Source organism: Onychomys torridus, chromosome 5 (assembly GCF_903995425.1).
Source record: "Onychomys torridus chromosome 5, mOncTor1.1, whole genome shotgun sequence".
In the NCBI taxonomy this organism is placed as follows: Eukaryota; Metazoa; Chordata; class Mammalia; order Rodentia; family Cricetidae; genus Onychomys; species Onychomys torridus.
In genome coordinates this window covers 122,044,629-122,069,135 of record NC_050447.1, presented here as the reverse complement: position 1 = coordinate 122,069,135, position 24,507 = coordinate 122,044,629, and the positions used below count along the sequence as shown (strand labels likewise).

At 41.8% G+C, this 24,507-nt stretch overlaps 1 protein-coding gene across 1 annotated transcript in view; it reads left to right on the top strand.

Annotated features, from left to right (window-relative positions):
* Positions 1–1,198: 1,198 nt before the first annotated feature.
* Positions 1,199–24,507, top strand: part of Ptpdc1 (protein tyrosine phosphatase domain containing 1) — a 55,372-nt gene continuing 32,063 nt past the window's right edge. The window contains exons 1-3 of the mRNA XM_036188924.1: positions 1,199–1,444; positions 21,533–21,620; positions 21,906–21,984. Of these exons, the coding sequence (XP_036044817.1) occupies positions 21,539–21,620; positions 21,906–21,984 (161 nt within the window). The 5' untranslated portion in view covers positions 1,199–1,444; positions 21,533–21,538. The remainder of the gene's footprint in view (positions 1,445–21,532; positions 21,621–21,905; positions 21,985–24,507) is intronic.

The following is a 24,507-nucleotide window of genomic DNA, read 5'->3' as shown; positions in this document are numbered from 1 at the left end:
TTTATTAAAATAAGGACATGGTGATTGATGCTCCATCTACCATTTTAACCCATGACACAAATTGGAAGGAAGCCATTTTTTAAGGGTGACAAAGCAGAACGTTTGGCTCCCTGGGTATAGCCAACTTTTTATAAGAACAGAGGCATACCTGGGGTTTCTGTTACAAGTCAGCCACTGCTAACCGCAGGGGCCTTGTTCTCGTCCATGGGTTCCACTCCTGGGTGGATTTCTCCAGACCTGGAGTCACAAGAGGCTAGGGTGCTGGGAAGGTTTGGACAAAGGGAGGCTAAGAACTGCCAGAGAACAGAAGAAAGTGGCTCTGGTATTACACAAAATTGACCAGCCAAGAACCAAATAGCTCTTTGAAAGTAGGAGAACTCATCTTTATTATGGGGCGGGAAAATGCTCTGGAGAGACTTAGGAGTTTCATATAGTGTTTATAGGTTTTCAGCATTGGTCTTTCAGCTGCTACCGCACGGTTGGCTTTAAACATTGATGCCTAAGTGACCATTTGCAGATGGTCTACGTTTCACGACACCGAGGGGAAATTTCCGCTGTAGTTAAAGCATGTTTACAGAAGCAGATACTGTGGCAGTCAGAATTCTTTCTTTGGCAGAGTGGATCGTTGCAGACAGCTGAGGAAACCATTTCTTATGACAGCCCTTGCTCTCCTTTTTCTTTTTTTCCTCTCCTTAATTCAACTTCCCCTATTAGTACAGTTCTAGAGCAGAAATTTATATTTAAACGATTAGTGCAAGTCAATACTTTCATTATATTAATTTTGCACATCAAAGACATTAGATGCATAATACGGCTTTTCTTCGCTGGGTGCTGTGACGGAACACGTGGCTCTGGGGCTGTCCTCGCTCCTCCTTCCTCACCTGCGACAGCACCGCTCGGCGCTGGTGGGGAGTCGGTGCCCCTATCTTGCAGGGTCTCCCTCAAGTCCCTGGAAGTCCTCCGGCTTTCCGCGCACAGGCCACAGCCCACCGCGGGTCCGCACAGCCCCAGATGGGCCTCCCAGCCGCGCGCGCGCGCGCGCGCGCAGGTTCGAAACCCCTAGGAGCCATCCCTTGCGTCACGGGCCGCCTCCAGTTGCCATTGGCTGGTGCACGTCACGTGCGCAGAGTGACTCTGGCTATTGGCTGGCGGGCCGGGCGCGCGCAAGGCAGCGCGGGTGACGCGGCGTCCTCCGCGGCCGGGCCGCGGAGTGGCCCGTGCGCGCGCCCCGGGCAGACGTTGTGTGGCGCGCCCGGCGGGGAGTCGGTCCTGCTGCTAGTGGCGCGGCAGGGAGGCCCGGCCTGGCAGGCGGGGAGCGGGAGCGGGGCTGCGGGCAGGCCGGAGCCGCGGAACCCCAGCAGTGCTTGGGCCTCCCGGCCCTAACGTGCGAGCCCGACCCGCCGGCTCCAGGGCTCGGAAGCCGGAGAGCGAAGCGCGCCAAGAGGTTCGGAACCTGCAGCCAGTTAGGCGCCCGCCGAGCGGTCCCCAGACGGTTGTCCTTCCGCGGCGGGTTATTAAGGGAGGCGTTTTGTAGGAGCATCCCTCGGGGCGGGGCGGGGGCCAGGGCCGCAGGGCTGCGGGGTCCCTTTCTGTCCTGCCCAGTGGGGCGACACTCCGATGTCTCGTGAGCAGTTGGATGCCTGGGTGTTTTAGTTGAAATCTCTTGATTAATATCGGTAACTAATTTTTTATTAAAAACACACCAAGCAAGACAGTCACAAGTTGGTATCAGACTAGCACTTTGTGCTCTCCAATTCAGACCTATTTCTGCTGGTAAATGAGTCACTTGACCTCGTCCAAGGCACTTGTCTCTGACATGCATTCTCAACATTGACGATGTCTGTGTGTGTGTGTGTGTGTGTGTGTGTGTGTGTCTGCGTGTGAAGTCTTATATAATACAAGGTTTGTGGCCTTTCAGAGGATCACAGCATTGATACACAGTACTTGTGGTATTAAACTTTAATGGAAAAGAAAATCTAGTAAAGAAAGGCAGGCCCCGGGGTGGGGGTGGGGGCCTTGAGAATCAGTACTTTAGGGAAATAGCTGATCAAATATTCCACAAGAGTTGACTGTGCTAATGAACACAATCATTCATTGACTGAGAGCGTGAAGAACCTGAGAAGTCATTATCTTGGTGGGCACTTTTAAGCTCTGTGCACATGTGGGCATCCACATATACCCCCCACCTCACCCCCACCCTGCACATAGCACAATCTTATTTGATTCTAACAACAAAGTGTCATTCTAGTTTTTTGTTGTTGTTTTCTCTGAGAGAGTGGAAGGCTTGGGTGACTCGCCACAATCTAGTAACTGAAAGAAATAGGACTTAAACAGGAATGTATGGCCCCCAAACCACTCACCCAGCATGACGTGGTTTCGGATCTCCTGTTCACCTGTAGCCAAGTACCCAGGAATTCTACCTGTGGCTTTTTAAAGAGCGTGGCTACCCAGGCATTGCTGAAAAACTAGGGCCAGCCTGAAGTCTGCATAAAGCCTCAGATGATTCTCATTTGGTAACCCATAGTCCATTTTAGCAATAACTAATTCCTCACCTGATTCCAATACTGTCACAGGGTTGTGTCCTGGAGACTCAAATTTCCCATCTCAAGCACAGCTTCCATTTTCTCTTCAAGAGGATGATTTTCTTCAGAAGAAAATCCTTTGTTGGTAGAATCCAAGGGTTATGATAGAACACCATTGATAGCTCTCCTTTTGGAGAAAGTCCTGACAATTTGAATTTGCTTTCTTACTTTTTGTATGATCTTCCTTGAGTGCTATTGAATATATTTAAAAACAAAAACGAAACAGGTTCAGGGTATTTATTTTAAAGTCAATGTGAATCACAGTTAAACCCTATGAAGAAAAGTTTAAAAACCACAATTTGCCCATAATACCACCAGTCTAGCAAAATGATGTTCATGGTTTTTATATTGTTGTGTCTTTGTTAGTGACATCTCTGATATCACATAAATTACTCAGGTTCACAAAATTTAGAAAATTCTCAGAGATGAGCTTGAACTTCACAATCCCAAATCTAGAAAAAAAAATCTGAAAATTATTCTGAGGATAAACTTCAAATCACCGATCTCTTAAAAGCACATTTTAACCCTTTTTCCAAACTTAAACCTGCCCCCCCCCAAGTCCAAAGCTGCTTCTTTTTTTCTTCCCAGTTCTTCCCAGATATAGGCAGTATGGAGGGAATCTGTTGTGAACAGTGTTAGAAGGAACTTGGGAGTTCAGATGGCTCTGACAGACTGATTTCAAACTTGTGTGTGAATACTTAGCGCGTTGTGACGTGTGTGTGTGTGTGTGTGTGTGTGTGTGTGTATCAAAAAAATGGTAGTTTAGATAAGAACTTTTTTGAGTGGCAGGTCTGTACAGCCTGGTTCTGGCTGCTACAAAACACTGTCTCTGCTTTGGATCTTTCTGAGGAGGAGTAAGCATGAGTCTCTAGACCAGACTTCCTGTCTGGGTGCTCTAATGCTTAGACATCAAAGGGAGCTGGCCACCGCAAATTAAGAGAGGACCCACAAACAGTCGAGGGGAGGAAACAATGCCATTTTTTTTATATGTCTGAGTTATTTCTATTATAGTTCTTCAAGTAACATTGTTCTCCACACACCTGTTCCATCTTGTGATTTAGGACATATCCACCCCCCCTTAAACCAACTTGCCTCCCATATATATGAGTTCAGAACATTCTTTCATCAAAAAATTTTGAGTACTTTGTACCAGATGTTGTAATGGTTTAAGCATGCCTACTACAGACTTCTGTAGCAAATTCCTGTGTATTTAAGAAGGACTCCGATGTCACTTGCTCATGGAAACAATTTGTATTTAGCTTCATAGCTTTGCAAAGACAGCCTTTGGTAGTGTTTATTTATTTATTATTTATTTTCTAATACTTGCTTCTAGAGATTTTACATTTTCTCCACTGCTTTGTGTCTTCTGTTTTAGGGGTTAATTACCTGTTTTTAAAAACTTGTGTTGTGGCTCTGTTTTTATTTTATTTTGTTCCCAATACTGATTCCTAAGAAGTATAAAGTATAATATAATATTATTTTATAAATAAAATGTTTTTCTACAAAGATAAAATATATAGTCAAACTTAGAAAATATCAATAATCAGAAAAGAACATAAAACAAATCTGTAATTCATTCTTAATCCTTTGGTGTGTATTCTTCCACTCTTTTGTTTATAGTGTTCTATGTGGAACTGAGAACATACTCTGAATTGTTATTATTGTTGTAGGGTGTATGTAGAAGTGTGGGTACACACATGTCAGGGTGCATGTGTTAGATCAGAGAACAACTTTTAGGAGTTGTTTCTCTCCTTCCGTGGTGGGATCCAGGGATGGAACTTAGGTCAGCAGACTTCAGAGGCAACCATTTTCACACCATTGAGCCCTCTTGCCAGCCTGTGTCTTATATTTTGTGGCATGTTTTTAATATGATGATACATGGTAAATGAGTGTGTTCTTTACTCACGTGACTCCAGTTCTTTTTCAATGGCTGTTCTGTTGCTAGAATTGGGACTAGAAGACTTGTGATAAGTTACAAATTCAGAAACCTAAACTGCTGACCCAGGAATAAGAGCCTCTGCGCTTTTTCTTTCATTAATCCCTGCCTCATTTCCACGTTCCTAGCCCCAGGACAGTGGGGTTCTGTTGGCAGCATCCCCGAAAGAAGATTAGTCAGAAACATAGTGTACACTGTTTTCGTCCAGGTGTAGTTGGTCCTGCTAGAACTTCGTGAATCTGGAAGTTCCAGTTTATTGAAAAGGTGCTCCCGTAGCAAAAGCTGGTGGAAGAAGTGGGCTTATAGGCAGAACAAGAGAAGCAAGGAACGGACCCCAGACTGGTCCTTAGAGGTAGCTGCAGGTAACTTCCGGTTTAGAATAGGATTTTCTGTGTCTTGCCTTTTCAGACAATCTGAATTCCTTCTGATTGGCTGTTGTTGACCTCCTGTTTGGAGGACTGGTTCTTGACAAGTTTTGTTTGATGACCTAACATTTAGCACAAGTGACCATTTGGGCGGGGCCTGGCCTATTGGGCCTAGTACAAGAGAACAGGCGAAAACATCGACTTCTTGCAGTTTTTAAACTACCACCCTCATTATGTGAATTGGATATGCATATGTTGACTGTATTATCCTTTTCTCCACCTACACCTCCATGCTAGGAAGGGTTTGGGGCCTGTTAGACAAGTACTGTATCAGTGAGCCGTGCTCCCAGCCACTAAGTATTTTTAACTGAGTCTAAGAATGGATGGTCTTTGGATATCTACAGATATACAGGCCATTGTGAGCCTTTGAGAACGATGACTAATTAACTTTAATAAATTATTTCAATCATCTTGACAAAATAATAAAATATAGAAAATTATATAGTGTAAAATGTAGAAATGTAAGAAAAAGCTTTTTTTTTTCCTATTTATTATGTATACAGCATGTATGACTGCAGGCCAGAAGAGGGCACCAGGTCTCATTACAGATGGTTGTGAGCCACCATGTGGTTGCTGGGAATTGAACTCGGGACCTCTGGAAGAGCAATCAGTGCTCTTAACCTCTGAGCCATCTCTCCAGCCCCTTTTTTCCTTTTCTTTTGTGTGAATTCCTGAGTGGTTTATTGAGCACAGGTGTTGAGGATGGGGTAGCATCAGACTGCCCCATTTCCATAGTAACCCAGGCTCAGTTATGGGCTACCAGTTATTTCATAAGTGTCAATTAGTAAGCTAAATTTAAAAGGAGAATTGGCTTTTCCAAACATTAAGTAACATTATATCAAAGTTATGACTTAAAAAACACAAAGTTAAATCCACAGGTGAAAAGCAGCAGTCTGAAATGTCAGGTAATATGTCATGTTTTAACTTATGTGTAGCTGGGCAGTGGTGGTGCACGCCTTTAATCCCAGCACTCGGGAGGCAGAGGCAGGCGGATCTCTGTGAGTTCGAGGCCAGCCTGATCTACAGAGTGAGTTCCAGGAAAGGCACAAAACTACGCAGAGAAACCCTGTCTTGAAAAAAAAAATTGTTTAACCATCTGGAGAGGAAAGGTAGAGGAGCCTGTCCACTTCTGCACAGGTAGTCTCCATACTGTCTTTGGCATATGTGGGTGCAGCCCCAGGCTGGGTGCATGACTGAGGAGGTGGCACGGGGCGGGGCCAATCCTCGAAGCCCTCCGTGGCATTTCCCAGCTGTGGCAGCTCCTAGAAGGTGTTTCCTGCCAGCCCCTGCTGTGGCCAATTGCAAGTCTTGGGCCTGAGTTTATGGTTACAGCAGACCTGCTGTAGCTCAGCTCCAGGCCCTTATTCCCAGTCCTCAGAATCCAAGAGAGAAAGCTGGTCCCATGGCCTCAAGCTGGGGTGGAGGGGAAGGAGGGTTAGCTCAGAACTCAGAATCTGCTGTTGCTTCTCAGAGCTGGGGTCAGCACACAGGAGAAGAGGCATAGACAGAGCATGGATGTCGTCTCACTGTGCAAAAGGCAGGCAGGGCGCAAGTGAAGGCTGTGTGCGGCTGCTAAAAGGCCCAGACTGCTGCATGGCCAGGCCTTCCCTGTGCACATTTATGTTTACCTTCTACATAGAGAATTTTACATTTGACTTCCTTTGACTTACGTATTTTTTGTGTACCATTGTACATTGATTTTTCATATGTTAGCATATTACCAAAATAGTATGCCATAGTAAATGCCAGCACCTATCTTTCCCAGTGCCTCTTACACGAGGTTTCCTATATGCTGATTGTCCTAATTAGTTTATCATTATTGTTGTCAGTTCCTGAATGCTTCTCATTTTTCTGGTTCTTTGAGTCAGTGGCCTATTTGAACAAGCTTACCTTCTCGATGTTCTATTGAACACTATTAATTGGCTGCTATGTCTGTCTTTCTACCTAGTAGCTGAGTAAGTTTCAGTCCTGAGTCTGTGTACCTAATTTGTGAAGGTCCTATGGTGCCACCATCCTAGCCTGACTGACTGCGAGGCAAGGACTGTGCAGAGTAGCTGACTTTAGTTCAGGGTTTGCTTTCCTTTGGACAGAAGCTTCTTAGAAACATATGCGAAAGACCACAGGGCAGGGCCTTTCTCTGTGATTACTGTGTTCTTCCTGATACACATGGGAAAACTATTCTCATTTAGATCCTTCTCTCTTTTCTGACACAGATGATTCCATGGTTCAAAATATGGAAAATATCAGAATGTTACTCATGATTTGTGGATTTTTAAAGGATAAATGCCCATGATGATTTAAATTGATATAAACATATGGAGACTAATCGTACTCTTAGCCCATACCTCCCATTTCTGTTTTCTTAGTGATTATTAGATCAGTACAAACCTCCTTGACAGATAAACTCCTCAAATTAATGAGCACATAAATAAAGTTCAACTATCTCTCTGTATTAAAATTTAGACTTCTAAATGTTTATTTTTAGAAAATTGACTTTTCTAGGTGATGTCAAATTACAGAATAAAATGTTCTTTTATTGTGTAGCTTCAGAAGAGGGGTTGAGGAGATGGCTTTGTGGGTAAAGGGCTTGCTGTGTAAGCATGAGGACCTGAGTGTGGGTCCCTAATCTCAAGGGAGGAGGTGAGGAGCCGTGTGACTTCAGTTAGTGCTCCTGCAGCGGAGGGGGTGGAGACAGGACAGTCGTGAGCTCGCAGATGGGCTAGTCTGCATAACCAGCAGTAAACACAAGACCTTCTCAGACAAGGTGGAAGGCAGGGAACCACACCTGAGTTTGTTTTCTGACCGCCATCCTGTGCTGTGGCACATATGTATCTGTACACACATAGGTTAAAACATGACATATTACCTGAAACAGTCAATTCTGTGTTGGACATGTGGAGATCTTAGCGCCCAGTGCAGCCTGTTATAGACTACCCTTAATTCTTGTTGATTCTTGAGATCTTACTCAAATCTTAATTCTCTTGCTTACAGCAGCCCTTTGAATATCTACATTCATTAATCCGGGGGTGTAGTCTCTCATCCCTTTTACTAAGCGCTTCCTTTTTGAAGCACAGACTGTTTTGTTCATCCTTGCACCCCACCATCCTACATCTCATGATTTTTGTGGTGTCTGTTAAGGGCTTGAGTATTTATCAGATTGAATGGGCTCATGTGTGTCTGTCACATGGTCTCTTTCTCTATGAACATGAACATGAACATGGTCTATGTCCTTTTTGACCTATGTTTGTGTATGTGCTATTTTCCTACTTTGGAAAATTAACTTGCCCAATGACATTTTTTCCCCCCAGAGCTGAGGACCGAACCTAGGGCCTTGCACTTGCTAGGCAAGCGCTCTACCACTGAGCTAAATCCCCAACCCCCTAATGACATAATTTTATGTTATCAAAAGTTGGGAAAACTGCAGGAAGTGGCATGTGGGGTTGCTGCTGCTGGCCATGGTGGCAGTACTGCACTGCTCATTTTTTTCCCCTGCCAGCCCAGCTTTGCCATCAAGAGTGCTTGCTTTGGCCTCTCTTCCTTTGCCATCCCTGTCTGCTAGAGTTTTGAGCCTTCTCTGCTCTGTAGCACTACAGGATGATCTAGGGTCATCTTGAATATGCTCTAGCCCTAAAACAAGTCATTCCAACAAGGGTCCCTGGGTCCCATTGTTGGAGAATGGTATTAGAAACCAGATTTGCTCTGATGTGCTCATCACAATTAGGGTTTCATTGCTTTCAGGTAACCGTCTGTGACCAGAGTTATAAAGTATATATATATATTAGTAGTAGTATATATATTGACTTGTATAAACATACATGCCTGTATTGTAATGATCTCCTGTTAATTGTAGTTTTGCTTTCCATGGCTTCAGTTATCTAGTTAACCATAGTTTGAAAATATGAAGTGGAAAGTTCCAGAAATAAAAAATGTGTAAGTTTTAAATTGCATGCCATTCTGAGCAACATGGTGCAGTCTTGCCCACTCCGCTCTCTCCTGCCCTGGACATGAGTCATTCCTTTGTCCAGTGTACTCATACTGTGAATGCTACCCACTCATTAGTCACTTATTCATAGGCTGTCACAGTACTGTGTTCAATTATATAACAATACATGTGTACCTTTGTGTAGCAGGCTAATGGCTTATCACAGTGCCTGTGCCCTTCACCTCACTTCATCTAATCGTGTAGGCATTGTATCATCTCACACAGTAGATAGCATATAATAAAGTATTTTCAGACAGGTACCTGACTATTAGCAGTATATTATTATAATTGCTCTATTTTATTAGTTATTGTTAATCTTTTATTTTGCCCATTTTATGAAGTATTCTATAGTAAGTGTGTATGCATTAAAAAGAGCAGAGGGCATCTGTAGTTGTTACTATGCACGGTTTCAAACATTCACTGAGGAGCCTTGAAACGTGTCCTTGCAGATAAGATGAGGCTATTCTGTTAAGCTTACCAGGAATTCCCACAGTGTGCCAGACTAATGCAGACACTTATGCAGGGTCACTTCTTCCTCATTTACCTGTGACTTCCTAGTTCACAGTCAGTATTACTCCTGTATTCAGCATCTCTTCACGGGTATTTTCTAGTCGGTGTCCATGAACTACACTAGGATTGCTGACGTGACCTCCATAAGAAACATTACCCAGTGTGTACGGATAGTTCTTTCTCTCTGTTTCCGTTCATTTCCAAAGGTACTTGGAACTTCCTTTCTATCTCCTCCATGAGGTTCTGTCCTGTTTTTGTAATGTAGTTAAATTCCTTTGCCTTAGTCTGAGGTCTGTGGTGAAACCCATCCCCCTCTTGGTTGAATTTTTAAAAATCTTGGATTTTAAAAAATGTTAGTAGATATTCTTTGTGTTGTGAAAATCCATGGTTCTTGATAAGTAGATAACATGTATTTATCATGACACTGATAGATAAAATAGTTTCTTGGTCCTGAAAATAATCTGTGCTGTCCTGAAAACCCTTGCAGAAACTGGCCAGTTTTCTGTCTGTGTAGTTTTTGTCTTTCCCAGAAAGTCTATAAATGTTATTCATATATATACACATACATAGACATGTATGCATACACACACACACACACACACACACACACACACTAAAATTTTCATTAGCACAACCCCAGAGCACATGTAGAGATCGGAGACAACTTTCTTGTAGGATTTACCCATGCTGCTCAGATAAACAGCTCTTTCATTTTGGTCACAGAGCAGCATTCCTAGTACGATGTGACATCACAGCTGCCTCTGGCTTGTGCCATCATAGATAATACTGCTGCAAAGATTCATGGGCAGGTGTTTGAGTGGATGTAGGTTTTACATCAGCTGGAAACATGATTTCTTGATTTCATGCTGACACTATGTTTGTTTAGCTGTATAAGGCACTGCCGAACTCTTCTTCATTTCCTATTTATTTCACCAGGAGTAAAGGAGTGTTCCCATTTCTCTCTCTCTTTACCAGTGCTTGACAGTTATTGCTGGACTTACTGTACACTTTAACTCTTAGTTTATATTATCAGTGCAGTGTATGCACGTGTGCATGCCATGGCATGTATGCAGAGGCAGAGGACAACTGGGAAGTCCATTCTCTTTTCACATGTCAGGCTTATGCAGCAAGTGCTTTTGTCTGCCAGGCACATCAACAGCCCAGAGCCTTTTTTTTCCCTCTTCATTTTAACCCTGCTAATTCATGTTTAGTGGTATATCATGGCTTATTTTTCTCTTCCCCTATCTTGAGTGCACTGCCAAATGCCCCTCTAAATGTTCTTGATGATGTGTCTATTTAGGTCTTGGACCATTTTTTTTAAAGTTAGCAAACAAACTGATGAACTTCATTTTTGTACATTCATACATATATTTGATTTTACTTTGTTCTTATTTTTCCTCTTTTTTATATCAAAAATTTGTTTTTTAAAGGTCCAACAATGCAGTAATGTGTGAAGGGAATACAGTATAATACATTCTGTCTTTGTTCTGAACCTAAGTCCCTCAAAACTGTTGTCATTGTTCCCCATCTCATAATGCAAATGGCATTTTTCTGTTGTTTTGTAGTTTTTTTCATAGAGTTATGTGAAAAATCATTGTACTGCAACTTGATTTTACCTTTTAACTTGTTACAGCCAAATTTCCAGGTCATTTTGTATTAGTCTGATTAAAAATGTAGGGTTGGGGATTTAGCTCAGAAGCGCAAGACCCTGGGTTCGATCCTCAGCTCAAAAAAAAAAAACGTAACTTATTTGTATTCTGTGAGTATTGCATGCGATAATTTTTAAAAATAGGGTTTTTTTTTGTCTTGCTTTTTTTTTTTTTTTTCAGTTCTTGCTATGTTGCTCATGCTGACCTTGAACTTGCAATTCTCTTACCTCTCTGCTTCTTGAGTGCTGGGATTATTCATGTACACTACATCCAGTCCATGCTACCATTTACTCAAGTTTTCTTAATTAAAAATATTCTAATTATTAACAGTTTACTTTTTACGACAAAGATAATAGTGTTTTAAATTAACTTGTTTGTGTAAATTGTATAAATTGGATGCATGGCCTTTATCACTGTGTAATTTACAGATATTTTCTCCCAGTCTGTTTCTTCTCATTCTCTTAACGTTTTTGACTGAACGGAAGTTTGAAACTTTTTTTCATTTATTGAAAATAGATTCTTTTCTCATATATCTTGATTACAGATCTACAGCCCCTCCCTCTGCTCCTCCCTCTCCCCTCTGGATTCACTCCTTTTTTGTTTCTCACTAGAAAAGAACAGGCTTCTAGGAGATAACAACAAAACATAACAAAATAAGATGAAACAACACTTCACATTGAAGCTGGACAAGACAACCCAACAGGAGGAAAAGAGCCCCAAGGGCAGGTACAAGAATCAGAGACCCACACATTCATACACTCAGGAGTCCCATAAAAACACTGTGTTGAAAGCTATAATATATACGGAAAGGACCTGGTGCAGAATTGTGTAGACTGTGTTCTTATTGCTTCAGTCTCTGTGAGTTCATATTGGGTCTTGTTCTCCTGGTGTCCTCCATCCCCTCTGGCTCTTACATCCTTTCTGCCTCCTCCCTATGTTCACTCAATTCCCTGAACCCTTAGGAGAGGGATTTGATGGAGACAGCCAATTTAAAGCTGTTGTGTTCAAGTATGAGGATGAATACAAACAGTGATAGAGGATATTCTTCATTCCTGTGATCTTAGGAAAACACTGAGTATCTCAGTATTAAGGATGATGTTAGCTGTGATTAAAAACAAAACAGTTTTCTTAGATTTAGACTATTCTTTATCTAGTTTTGGTATATACACATTATTTTGTCCTAAGTGCTTGATAGAGTTTTCTAGTGAAACCATTTGAGTCTGGTATTTGGGGAGGACTGATGTGGTCAGATGTTTGCTAAGTCAATTTCTTCTTCAGGTACCATGACATTGATATTATCTGTATTGCTTTAAGTGGGTTTTGGTAGTTGTGTTCTTCAAGGAATTGGCTGAGTTCTATTCAAATGACAATATCTGTAGATTGATACCTCTTCCTAGTTTTCCTTTATTGTCTTTTGATGTCCACAGGGTTAGTAATGATAACCCATCTTTTATTCCTGGTATTGATAATGTATAGGCAGCATATAGTTGAATCTTTTACTTTATATCCATCACTGCTTTTGGATTAGACGTGTGATCCATTTACATTTATTATAATTATTGATAAATCAGAACTGTGGCTGCTGTTTCTCTATTTCATATGCCGTATGTATTTTGTATTCATTTGCTCCTTGAGGCCTGCCTTCTTTTAGATTTTTTTCAGGCCCTTTTGATTTCCTTGTTCTTTTTCTCTCTTTTGAGTAATTTTTTAGTGCTTGTTCTAGAAAGTACAGTTAGCTTCTTATTTGAAGACATCCTGGTTTACATTGATACTAATTTAATTTCAATACTATGTGAAAGTTTTCCCCAGTGTGCTTCCCCTTTCCCCCCCCTATTTATACCGTTATTATCATAAAGTACATCTTTACATGATGTAACCTCACCAATTCATTTTTATTGTTATTAATTCATGTGGATGTCTTTAAGAACTGGTTAAAAAATAGTATTGCATCTATAATTACCTTTCTTGGTGTTCTTTACTTTTTCATGTAGATTTGAGAGGTAACCCTTTAGTGACCTTTTATTTCAATTTGAGAGACTGGCATTTCTTTTAGGTCAGATCTGCCAGCAGAAATTTCTCTCAGGGTTCATTCTGCTTTGTTTTAGCCTGAAAATGTATAGATTTCTTCTTAACATTTGAAAGAGTGTTTATCTGGACATAAAATTTTTAGTTGACCATCTGTTTCTTTCAACACTGAAAAATGGTATTCCCATTCTATTTTGACTTAATCTTTTATTTATTCATTTTTATTTTATGGTTTTTTTTGAGACAGGGTTTCCCTGGGTAGCCCTGGCTGTCATGGAACTCACTGTGTAGACTGGGCTGGCCTCAAACTCAGAGATCTGCCTGCCTCTGCCTCCTAAGTGCTGGGATTAAAGGTGTGCATCATGATTGCCCAGCTCTGATGTCATCTTTAAAAAAGTATTATTCAGAGTGTGTATGTGTGAGTGATGTGGGGAGCAGGAGTGGCATGTGTGCCCTAGTGCACATGTGGAGGTCAGAGGTCGACTTTATGGAGTCAGTTCTCTCAACATTTCTGTGGATTCCTGGGATAAACTCGGGTCACCAGGCATGTGCAACAAGCATCTTTACTCATTGAGCTATTTCACTGGCCCTTCATCTTTTCTTTTTTCCCTCCCTCCCCCTCTCTTACTCTTTCTCTCTCTTCCTTCCTTCCTTCCTTCCTTCCTTCCTTCCTTCCTTCCTTCCTTCCTTTCCCTCCCTCCCTCCCTCCCTTCCTCCCTCCCTTCCTTCCTTCCTTTCTTCCTTTCTCTTAGACAAGGTCCCATTATGCAGTCCTCCCTGACCTGGAACTTGCTATGTAGACCAGGCTGGCCTTGAACTCATAAAGATCTCCTGCTTTAGCCTTCCGAGTGCTGGGATTGAAGGTATGTGCCACCACACCTGGCTTGAGTACCATCTTTTTTTGATGAAACACAAGTCAGTAACTTTCATGGTAGCATTCTGGACTGAAACCCTCTGCTTGATTCCTGTTGTCCCTTCACATTCATATGGTTTCTGCCCTCCAGAAGCTTGCTAAGAGAGTTGGCCTACTCCTGCTCCTTGTTCTGTGTGCTTACTTTAAAAAGGGTGTATATTTACCTTGGTGTGTGTGTGTGTGTGTGTGCACATGAGAGTGTACGTGTGCATGCATGTGTGTGCCTGCCTGCCTGTCTGTCTGTGAATGTGAGTTTATGTCACATGTGCAGGTGCCCAGGGAAGCCAGAAGAGGGCGCTGAATTCTCTGAAGCTGGAGCTACAGGCAGTTGTGAGCTGCCTAATGTGGGTGCAGGGAACTGAACTTGGGTCGTCTGGAAAAGCAGAAAGTTCTGTAGCCCCCAGTGTGTGCTTAGTCTCTAAAAAAATTCTTTTTACCATGTTCTCAGGAAGAAAGAAAGGCTAGTATATGAGCTCAGCTTAAAGCAGATGTCCTATGTGTCTTGCTGTGGAAGGTGTGACCTCATTCTGGGAAGCCCTAGGAAAATATTCCTGCCATATTTTTAAGTCACCCAGACTTGTAGCCCAAGCGCTTGTAATGTTTCACATATTTTCTTGTCAGGAATTAAAGTGGTAAACAGTCTTCAAGCCTTTCTAGTCTAGAAATGAGTAGTCACAAATAAAGCAAAAGCAAATAATGAGCCATGTTAAGCTTTTCATGATGAACACTAGTTGACTGAAAAAAGTTTAATATCACCAAGTATATAAAGATATGCTTATACATATATATGTGTGTGTGTGTGTGTGTGTTACATAAGTATATATATATATATATATATATATATATATATATATATATATATCTCACTATATATTAAAAGGAATATCTGAATAATGAACATGATAGCAATTCACATAATGGTGTTTCAAGAGGTATGGTATCTGGTACTTAGACAAAAAGTAGCCCATGTTTTGAGCATCCTAGTTTTACTGACATCTGCCTGATAGCAATTTCCTAATTTCAGGAAATTTGGCTTAAGATAGAAACTTGGTAAGAACATTGATACCCAAGTCTCACTCAGGAGTATTAGACAGTTTCCTGATTTAATTGAGGATATGCGGCTTCTCAGTATATTCCATGATATCATGGGGATTGGCTCAGAAACTGTAAAAAGATGTTTAATGTTGACAGCTAAAGAAATCCAGGAAGCAGTCCTCCATGACACACTCTTAAACGTAAACACTTGCTGTTAGGTCTGTGTAGACTGCTTACCTAGTACAGTGGTCCTGAGTGTGCAAGCATCACATGGGAGCCAGTTACAAGGAAGATTCTCAGCCTCATGACCTTCTGAGTCTGAAATGAGGGTGGAGGCGAGCAAACTGGGTTTTATAATATTTAACTAGTTCCTTTTTTATTTGTGATACTGACGGATGTGTAAGACATATGCTCTACTCCTGAGCCGTAATCCCCAGCCCACCAAATCATTCTGATGGGTGTTGAAGTGGGAACTGCCTATCTTGATGATGAAGAATCTGTGCCTTCATCTGAGATTGGGTCAGACCTGGAGGGTAACTTGCCAGGTGTAGTTACTAGCAGGAAAAGGTAGGGATAAGGAACAGCTGCAGCTAGGCTACCAGTGTACCTCATTTGTTTTGTCATGAAGTGTTTTCAGAAGACTATGACTCCAGCAGCATCTTCCTTTAAATGATGAAATAGGAGTGTTCCTGAAGTGTTGTTTTTCCTTGGTGTGTGACTTGCCTCCTGGGAGCCTTGCAGTCTTCCCTAAGGTGTAGTTAGAGTGAGATCACAGAAGCCAGTGAAGTTAATGGTAAACTACCAGATTATATTTTTAAGATGGCCTTCAGCCCTGTCCCTGAGGACGATAGGAGGCTGCTTCAATAGTGTCTGAGCCTACATAGACCTAGGTAAACCTTTGCTCAGCCCTACAGGATAAGGAGATGTGAGTAAAATATGTAATTGGCTTTTGGGGAAGGATTTTTTTTTTTTAAAGATTTATTTATTTATTATGTATATAGTATTCTGCCTGCATGTTTCCCTGCAGGCCAGAAGAGGACACCAGATCTCATTACAAGTGGTTGTGAGCCACCATGTGGTTGCTGGGAATTGAACTCAGGACCTCTGGAAGAGCAGCCAGTGCTGTTAACCACTGAGCCATCTCTCCAGCCCAGGGAAGGATCTTAAAAGGGAGGAAATATGGTCTGGGGCTGAGAAGAAAGCAGATTCAATCCCTTAAGGAATTAGAAAAAAAAACACAAATTGGTCAAATGAAAGATTTAGCAGAAATTAGAGACCTAACTATGTTCAGGAAAACATCAGAGAAGATTATGATGCTATTCCCTGCATTTTCATTGTTCTATCACACAGCCATGCTCTTGGTGCCGCTGAGACAAGTGAAGCATGATTCCAGCACCTACTTTATGGAAAAATGGAGATTCTTATTTAAGTGGTGGTGGTGGATACCATTACTGGATGTTCTTCTGTTCACTCCTCTAATCCAGAGTCCTATATGCTGGACGTTGGCAGAAGCAGATCCTCCTCAGAAAATGTGTTTTCTATAAGTTAATGCTATAGTATTCTAGAATATTTTTATCTTGATCCTATTAATAAGTGAGGATGACTTAAATTTTAAGGTGGGTTCTGTGGAGGGTTTTTGGAAGTAGAATACATGCTAGGCATGGTAGCATGTATTTGTGATCCTAGTACTTGGGAGGCAGAGATTGAGGGTCAGGAGTTCAAGGTACATGGGTCAGCTACATGGCCAGAAACCTAGGGGGTGGAACAGGGAGTGGACTGTGGTGGCTTGAGTGGGAACATCCCCCATAGGCTCTGATGTTTGAATACTAGGTCCCCAGTGGTAGGTTTAGGAGGTTTGGCCTTCCTGGAGAAAGTATGTCCCTGGAGGCAGGTCTCTGGAGTTTAAAGACTCACACTCTTGCAAGCTCACTCTCTGCTTCTTGCTGCTGCTCAAGGTGTGAACCTCGGCTTCCTGCTTCTGCTGCTATGTCTGGGCTCTGCCCTCATGAACTCTTATCCCTCTGAGACCATAAATCAGACTCTTATATACATGGCCTTAGTCGTGGTGTGTTATCAAAGCACTGGAAAGGTAACTAATACATTCCTCCATGACCAAAATAAATGAGGCTTCAGACCATGAAAAGCAATGGAGGAACCTTAAATGCACATTTATAGGTGCAGGAGCCTATTGCAGAGGCTTCCCACTGTGTGTGAGCCTACCACTTTGGAAAAGGCAAAACTGCAGAGTAGTAGGAAGTTCAGTGGTTGCCGGAACCTGGGAAAGGGAGGGTTGACTAGGAAGAGCATATGCGGATTTTTAAAAGCGTAAACTGCCCTGTAGAGTATTATAAGGATGGGTTTTCTAAACCTTATAGAATGCACAACAGCAAAAGAGAAGCTTAGCGTGGCTAGGGACTTTGGGTGATAGTGATGTGTCAGTTTAGGCTCACTAGTTGTAGTCACAACTGTCCTACTCTGTAGATTGATGTCGGTCATATGAAATGCTGTATTGGGAAGTAGAAAAGGGCCCGGGGGCAGATAGGAAAAAGTCTTACTTCAACTCTTTTTCGGTATGCCTGAAACTGCTCTAAAAACGTTGTCAGGGCTGGAGAGATGGCTCTTGCAGAGGACCAGGGTTTAGTTCCCAGCACCCACGTGACAGCTCACAACTGCCCACAACTCTAGTTCCAGAGGATCCAACACTCTCACCTGGCCTCTGTGGGCCCCTGCATACATGTGGTGCATATATACTAAGGCACAAACACATTACATAAACTTTAAAATAAATAAATCTAAAAACAATTAAGTCCAGATGGTGGCAAGATGGTTCATGGGCAAAAGCACTTGCTGCTAAGCTTGACAGCCTAAGTTTAATCCCTGGGATCCACATGATAGGAAGAGAAGCAATGCTACAAAGTTGTCCTCTGACCTCCATGTGTGTGCTGTGACCTGTGCATACACATTAAATGTAAAAAAAAAAAAACCTATTAAAAGGAGAATAACTGTGACATCTCATGTAATAGGGTGTGATAAAGAATACATGAGATAAAAATACATAAAGGAATTGGAATAGTTTCTGTCATAGAGTGAGCTAATATCATTTGGTTATTATCATGTTATGAATGGGCATAAAATATGCTTCCATTTGAGCACCATAATGTTTACATGGCTTGGATAAATTCATTCACATTGGTGAGCTTCTGTGATTATTGTCTCGAATCTTATATACTGACACTGTTGCCCATAAGAGTGGACACAAGACCTCACACATCAGAATGACCAAGAGTGGAAACTGGTAATACATGAGTGTTGTGCTGCTCCAGAACTCAGACACTTTGGAAGTGGGGACGAGAAGGGATCGGTCCTTCCACAGGTACCCAGGTGATACTGATACATTTCTAAGGTGGAGTGCTTGAGCTGGGAACACCAGGGAAGACTTAGAGCCTTTGCTCAGCAAAGCACCTCACAAATTCTTTCTATGGAATCTGCAAAACACCAGTGCATCCAGAAAACAGAAGAGAGAGCTGAGGTTCTTCGGTAGCTCACAGCCTAGTCTCTGGGAAGTGAATTCATTAGGAAGTAGAACATTACTTCCTGACTGTTCTCCTTAGCCTCATGAGTAATAGTTCACCACTGTACTCAAGTTTTAAGTAGTAGGTACTAATTAGTGAAATGTATGACTAATTCCAAACATTTGAGTCATGGGGGGAGGCTTTTAGGGATAAAAGAACTGTAGGCTAGAGTGAGCAAAACACTTGTCATGGAGTCAGGAAGTGAAGTTACGTAGTGTGCGATCACAGAGTGAAATGTCAGGATTAAAATTGAAACTCCCTTGTTCTGTAGCTAGGCATATGAATAAATTAGTTGTGAATGGAGCCAATGTTTTCTTAAGACTTCTTGGAAGCTTAGCTGTTACTGACTACTAACTAGCAGGACAATTAGACAGGTAATGCAGAGAATCTCTCACAAACTATTTAAGGTAGGAGCAAAATGAAGTGACTATAACCTAGGAAGGGAATGGACAAAAATTACAGTATTGATTTGCAAGCAAAATAACAAGCATTTACTCTGTGTCAAGCATTGCTTTAGACATGTTTACACATGCACATACAATCTTTCTCTTCCTTACAACCTATGAAAGTACATATATAATCCTCATTTTGTAAGAGAAATCAAAGCTTAAACCAGTTCATATAAATGGCAGTTGGATAATTAAGATTTAATTAAACACAGAACTTTGACTTTATAATATATTTAAATCTTGATTTTTATCAGCAATTATGTATAAATACTGCGTTTCTATGCAAAGAAGCATACAGTAGACATTGTTTTCAGAGATCTGAGATTTGAGTTTCAGAGATAAGTGGAGAGATTTCTGCTCCTAACAACACATAAATAAGGCAAATGTGTCATCTTACCTTAACTCAAAATTTAGACAACCTTATAAAAAATGATTGGAAAGCAGGCAGTCATGGCTTCAGTCTCTTAAAGATGTAAACACGGTGACATTAAGGTTGCACCAGCTGCCTCCCTGGGAGCAGTTTCCAGACTTGGGCTTAGAGAGGGGACCAGGCCTTCCCATAGATGCATAGAGGGCTGAACTCAGTGGAACCAAAGTAGCTAGGATTTGCATAGTTAAGGTCTCTGAGAGAGGGAAGGGAGACCCGCCAGAGAACATCCTCAGAGTTTTGCTAAACTGCAGAGTCTGTGGAGTACTGATCTGTACAAACCATCTGAGACCGGGAAAATGCAAGAAGTCAGGGAACTTCCCCCAAGTAGTTCTCCATCAGCTAGAGTGAGAAGGACTCTGGACACCTGGGGCAAATCCATAGGAAGGTTAGCCTTAGCAGTGCATCTAAACTAGCCCAAAGTCAAGGCCAGGGAGCAGCCCCTACAAACATTTCAAAGAATATTTCTAAAGAATCCGATTAACTCCTTTAAGAAGTCAAGACCTGCTGGAAAGGTAGCCAGGATTTCCTTGGGAGAGGTGGATGAGATGGGGCTCAAAAGGGAAAACAAGAGGAGGGGCTGCAGGTACGTGGGCAAAGAGGAAAGCTTTGATTTCTAAAGTGGAGAAACTGAGGCAATCGTATTCCCAGATCAGGGCAGATTGACAGCCACAGTGAGAAAGGGTTCCACATAGCAGCGTACTGTAGGTTGAGCAGATGCAAGCAGAGCTGATTTTGTTGTCAGACACTGAAAGTCTCAGTCTGTTTCTCAAATCGACTTTTTATTCCATATCTCAGACTTGTGAGAATTGACAGTGTAACTTGAGTTATTAGACAGTAATTCAGACAGTCAGACATTCAGTTCTTCTATACTGTTTTGTTTTGTTTTGGTGGAGGCTTTTTGCAGTGAGAGGGATTGAACCCAGCCCCAGCATGCTGAGCGAGAGCACTGGCACCAAGCTGATCCCTAGGCAGTACCCCGTATCAACAGAGATGTGTGCTGCCAGAGCTCAGATCGTAGTGCTACAGTACAGCCAAGAGTTCTGGGTGGTTGGTTGGTTGGAGTTTTTTGCTGGTTTTGAGACAGTACCTCACTTCATAGCCTCAATCTGAGATCCTTCTCCCTGCCTCCCTTGTGTGGTTGGCCCTTTTGAGGACACCAATCTGTGTGCTGTCCCAGCCACACATGTAACAATGATGACAGCCAGAGACATGGAGCTAGCACACTGAACATGTGGAGAATGGAGACTGGGCTTAAAAAGCCATTATGATGGGAAATACTGCATTCTAAAAACAAAAATGCCCTCTTCTTGCTAGAGTATTTTTTTCTTCCCAAAGAGTCAAAATGTACTCAAAGTACACGATTGTGAGTAGAAAAATAGGGCACAGAAATCAGATATGGGCAGTTTTTGTATCTTCATTTTTGTGTAAATTTTCAGTAGAAATTCAGAACATAAAACATTAAGTTAAATGTGACAAAGGTTTCAGCAGTTTAACATTATAATAATTGTAACTAAAATGCAAGAATTTCTAGGTTTGCCTTTAATTTTTTTTTTAATATTTGTATGATGTGTGTGCTGTGAGTATGCGAGAGTGCAGATGTGTGCATGTTAGGGCATATGTAGAGGTCAAAGGACAACCTTGGTTATAAAAAGTTATTAGTGAGATAGTTTACACTATTTTTTTTTTCTTGAGACAGGGTCTCTCCACATGGTCCTGGTTGTCCTGGAACTCACAGAACTCTAGAACTCAGGCTGGCCTTGAACTCAGAGAGCTCCACCTGCCTCTACCTCCCCAGTGCTGGGATTAAAGGCGTGCGCCACTGCGCCCAACTTTAGATTTCCCTTCTTTGTACTAAGTTTTAAAATAATGCATCTGGGGATGCAGCTCAGTAGTAGAATACTGAGTTCAGTCACACAGAGAAGGGAGAGAAGAAAGGCCCACACAGTGACTGCCATATTGGGCAGCAGATGTCTGACGTGATTAGTTCAGTAATCATCTCTTTTTTTTTTTTAATTTTCCCACAGACAGCTATGGCTGCAGGAGTCTTGCCGCAGAATGGAAAACCGTATTCCACTTTGGCGAATGACAGTGGATATGCTGCAGATATGGATGGTAAAACCCTTTAGTGTACTTTGTGTCTGTGGAGACTCATAATAGAAGTAGTTATGGAAAGCGTCCGAAAGCAAAAGCTCTAGTCTTCACTTCAGAAGCCCGGGTACCTGTTCTTCCTGTCTCACCGTTTGGCCGCTAGGATTCCTTTACAAAACCCTGAGTAATGCTCTTGGCCTTTGGAAATAGAGATGTTGGAAACAGTGTTTGTCTCCTTCATTACTATCTTAAACTAAGTTTGCACATTGTTCCTACGTGTGAACCAGCCGTTTATTTCCTTTCCTTCAGTTACATGCAAGAGGCACTGGCAAAGCATATTCAGGAGGACCAGGCCCCACTCTGCTAGCATCTTTGTATGGATTTTTCTGTGACACCAGACAAGAAAGTGTGCCATAACTCCGGTAGCTGCACCTGCCTCTCATCCTTTTGCAGTTCTGATCTAGGAAAAGAATGACCTGATTCTACTCTGGCTGTGTTGGTTGTGTTAGGCAGCTTTCCGTTGCTGTGGCAAAATACCCAGGAAAAAATTGATTTAGGGGCCAGTGAAATGATGGCTTAGTGGATAAAAGTACTTACCACCAGGCCCGAGTACCTGAATTTGACCCCAGAAGCCACCTGGCATACAGAGAGAACCAACTCCTGCAAATTGTCCTTTGAGCGCCTTGCTTCTGTACCCACCCAACATAAGTAAACAGAACATTAATAAAATTTGAATTAATCCACAAGAGAAAATGGTTATTGAGCTCATGACCAGCTGGCCCATTCCAAACATCATGACAGAAATATATGACAAAGAAACTTCTCACTAACCTGGAAAGACAGGAAAAGTCAGAGTCCTGGTGTTTCTCTTAAGGGCGTGCTCATGGTGACTAACTTCCACTAGAACCCACCTCTTCAAGGTTCCACTGCCCTTCAGTAGCACCACAGACTGACAACCTAGCTTTGAGCATAGGGGCCCGTGAGGGGCATTTAAGATCCCAACCATAAGCCGGCCAGTGATGACACATGCCTTTAATCCCAGCACTTGGTAGACAGAGGCAGGCAGATCTCTGTGAGTTTGAGGCCAGCCTGGGCTACAGAGTGAGTTCCAGGAAAGGCACCAAAGCTACACAGAGAAACCCCATCTTGGAAATGAATGAATGAATGAATGGACAAATAAATAAATAAGACCTCAACCATAACGTGGGCCTTGTAGCCATTACAAGTGATAGCCAGAAGAGATGATCACTTGTAGGATTTTCTAACTGTACAAGTTCATTTCAGTGCCGTTGAATAATAGACTTTGCAGGATTTCTTCTGGCCATTGGATGAGATGATAGGAAAGTAAAGGAGGAGGTGCCCACTGCAACTGTTGTGTTCAGAGATGCTGGGAACAATCAGCTCTCAGTCCATTGTGTTCTTACTGGAATCTGTCCACTCTGGGAGGGCCTCTCCCATCAAGAGAAAGAGTGTTTCCCAATGGCTGAATCCCACTTGTAGCTCCTCCCTCTGTCCACTGTCTGGCTTTAGAGGGACTAGTACTGGTAACTACCGCTCATGGACACTTGGGGTGCCAGTCCTCGTACCTGCTGATTTCCTTGGCCTTAGAGAGAAGTGCTAAAAAAGCAAACACGGTGAGTGTCTTCCCTGTGCTTCCCTTGTAGAATATTCCCTCAGTATTGCCCCAGGCAACCTCCCTTTTCCCTTCATCAGGGTTCTTTTTCTAGTGGAGTTTTCTGGAGGGGTCCTGTCAGCTTTGAGATAGGGTAAACTCGTTACACAGGGACAACTAGGGCCCCACCTACTGAATCCAGACATCCCAGGTTTCAGGGACACCAAAACCCTCTGCAATTCCCAGATGGCCCAGCAAAGGAGATCATTGTGATACACTAGAGAAGCTGATGTTTTTAATTTTTAATTGAATAATTTATTAATATTTTTCTCTAAGTACAGCTAATTTTTAATTAGGAAAAATCTGGAAAATTTACTTAATATCTAATTTTGAAAAATTATATCTCATTAAAGGTAGTCAGTTATATTTTATTATATTTTAGGGTGGAGAATAATTTTTTGAATGTTGGCTAATGAATCATAGTAAAGTTTAATGTCCAGGTACATAAATAAAATACTTTACTTTTAGAGGACAAAATAGAAAATTCATCAAAAACTAGCTTTATAATGAGACACACCTGGATTTAAATCTTGGTTCTACCACTTAGAAACAAGAACTACCCCCTTCATTATGGAGGGTTTCAGAGCTCACAGAAGTACTAAGAGTAAAATAAAGGTCTTTGCATCTCCATGTATGAGCCATCCCTTAAGTACACAGTCACCAGCTGGCAGTTCCTGTCACTCACTTTCCCATACTCACTGTAGATGTCACTTTGTTCATTAATCACCTACCTGTCTGCCATAACAAAAATACTAATTCACAGTATTGTCAGCTAGCTCAACAATGTTCAGATTTCTCATTATCTCATAGCCATGTCCCATATAAATGTATTTATGTATCATTTATATCAGGATCCAAAAGGTGTCAATATGTTGTCACTTTTGTTATGTATAGTAAATCTATTTTAATCTTGAATTTCACTTACGTCATTTTTTATTGATAGTTTATTGGTTAAAGAAATTGGGGTTTGGCTTTATAGAGTTTGCCACAATCTTGCCTATTATGTCTATTAGGTATTCTTATGAATATAGAGGCAAATCAGAATGATTTGACTAGAATATTACAGAGTAATGCAATATTCCTTCATTAGATTTCCATGCTCTTCTTTTTTGTGATGCTTTGAAAAAAAAAAAAAAAAGAACGTGTATGAGACTTACAAGTTGGATGAAAAGCATCTACAAAGAGGCTGAGGGGATGGCTCTGTGATAAAGCATTTGCTGTGCAAGCGTGAGGACCTGA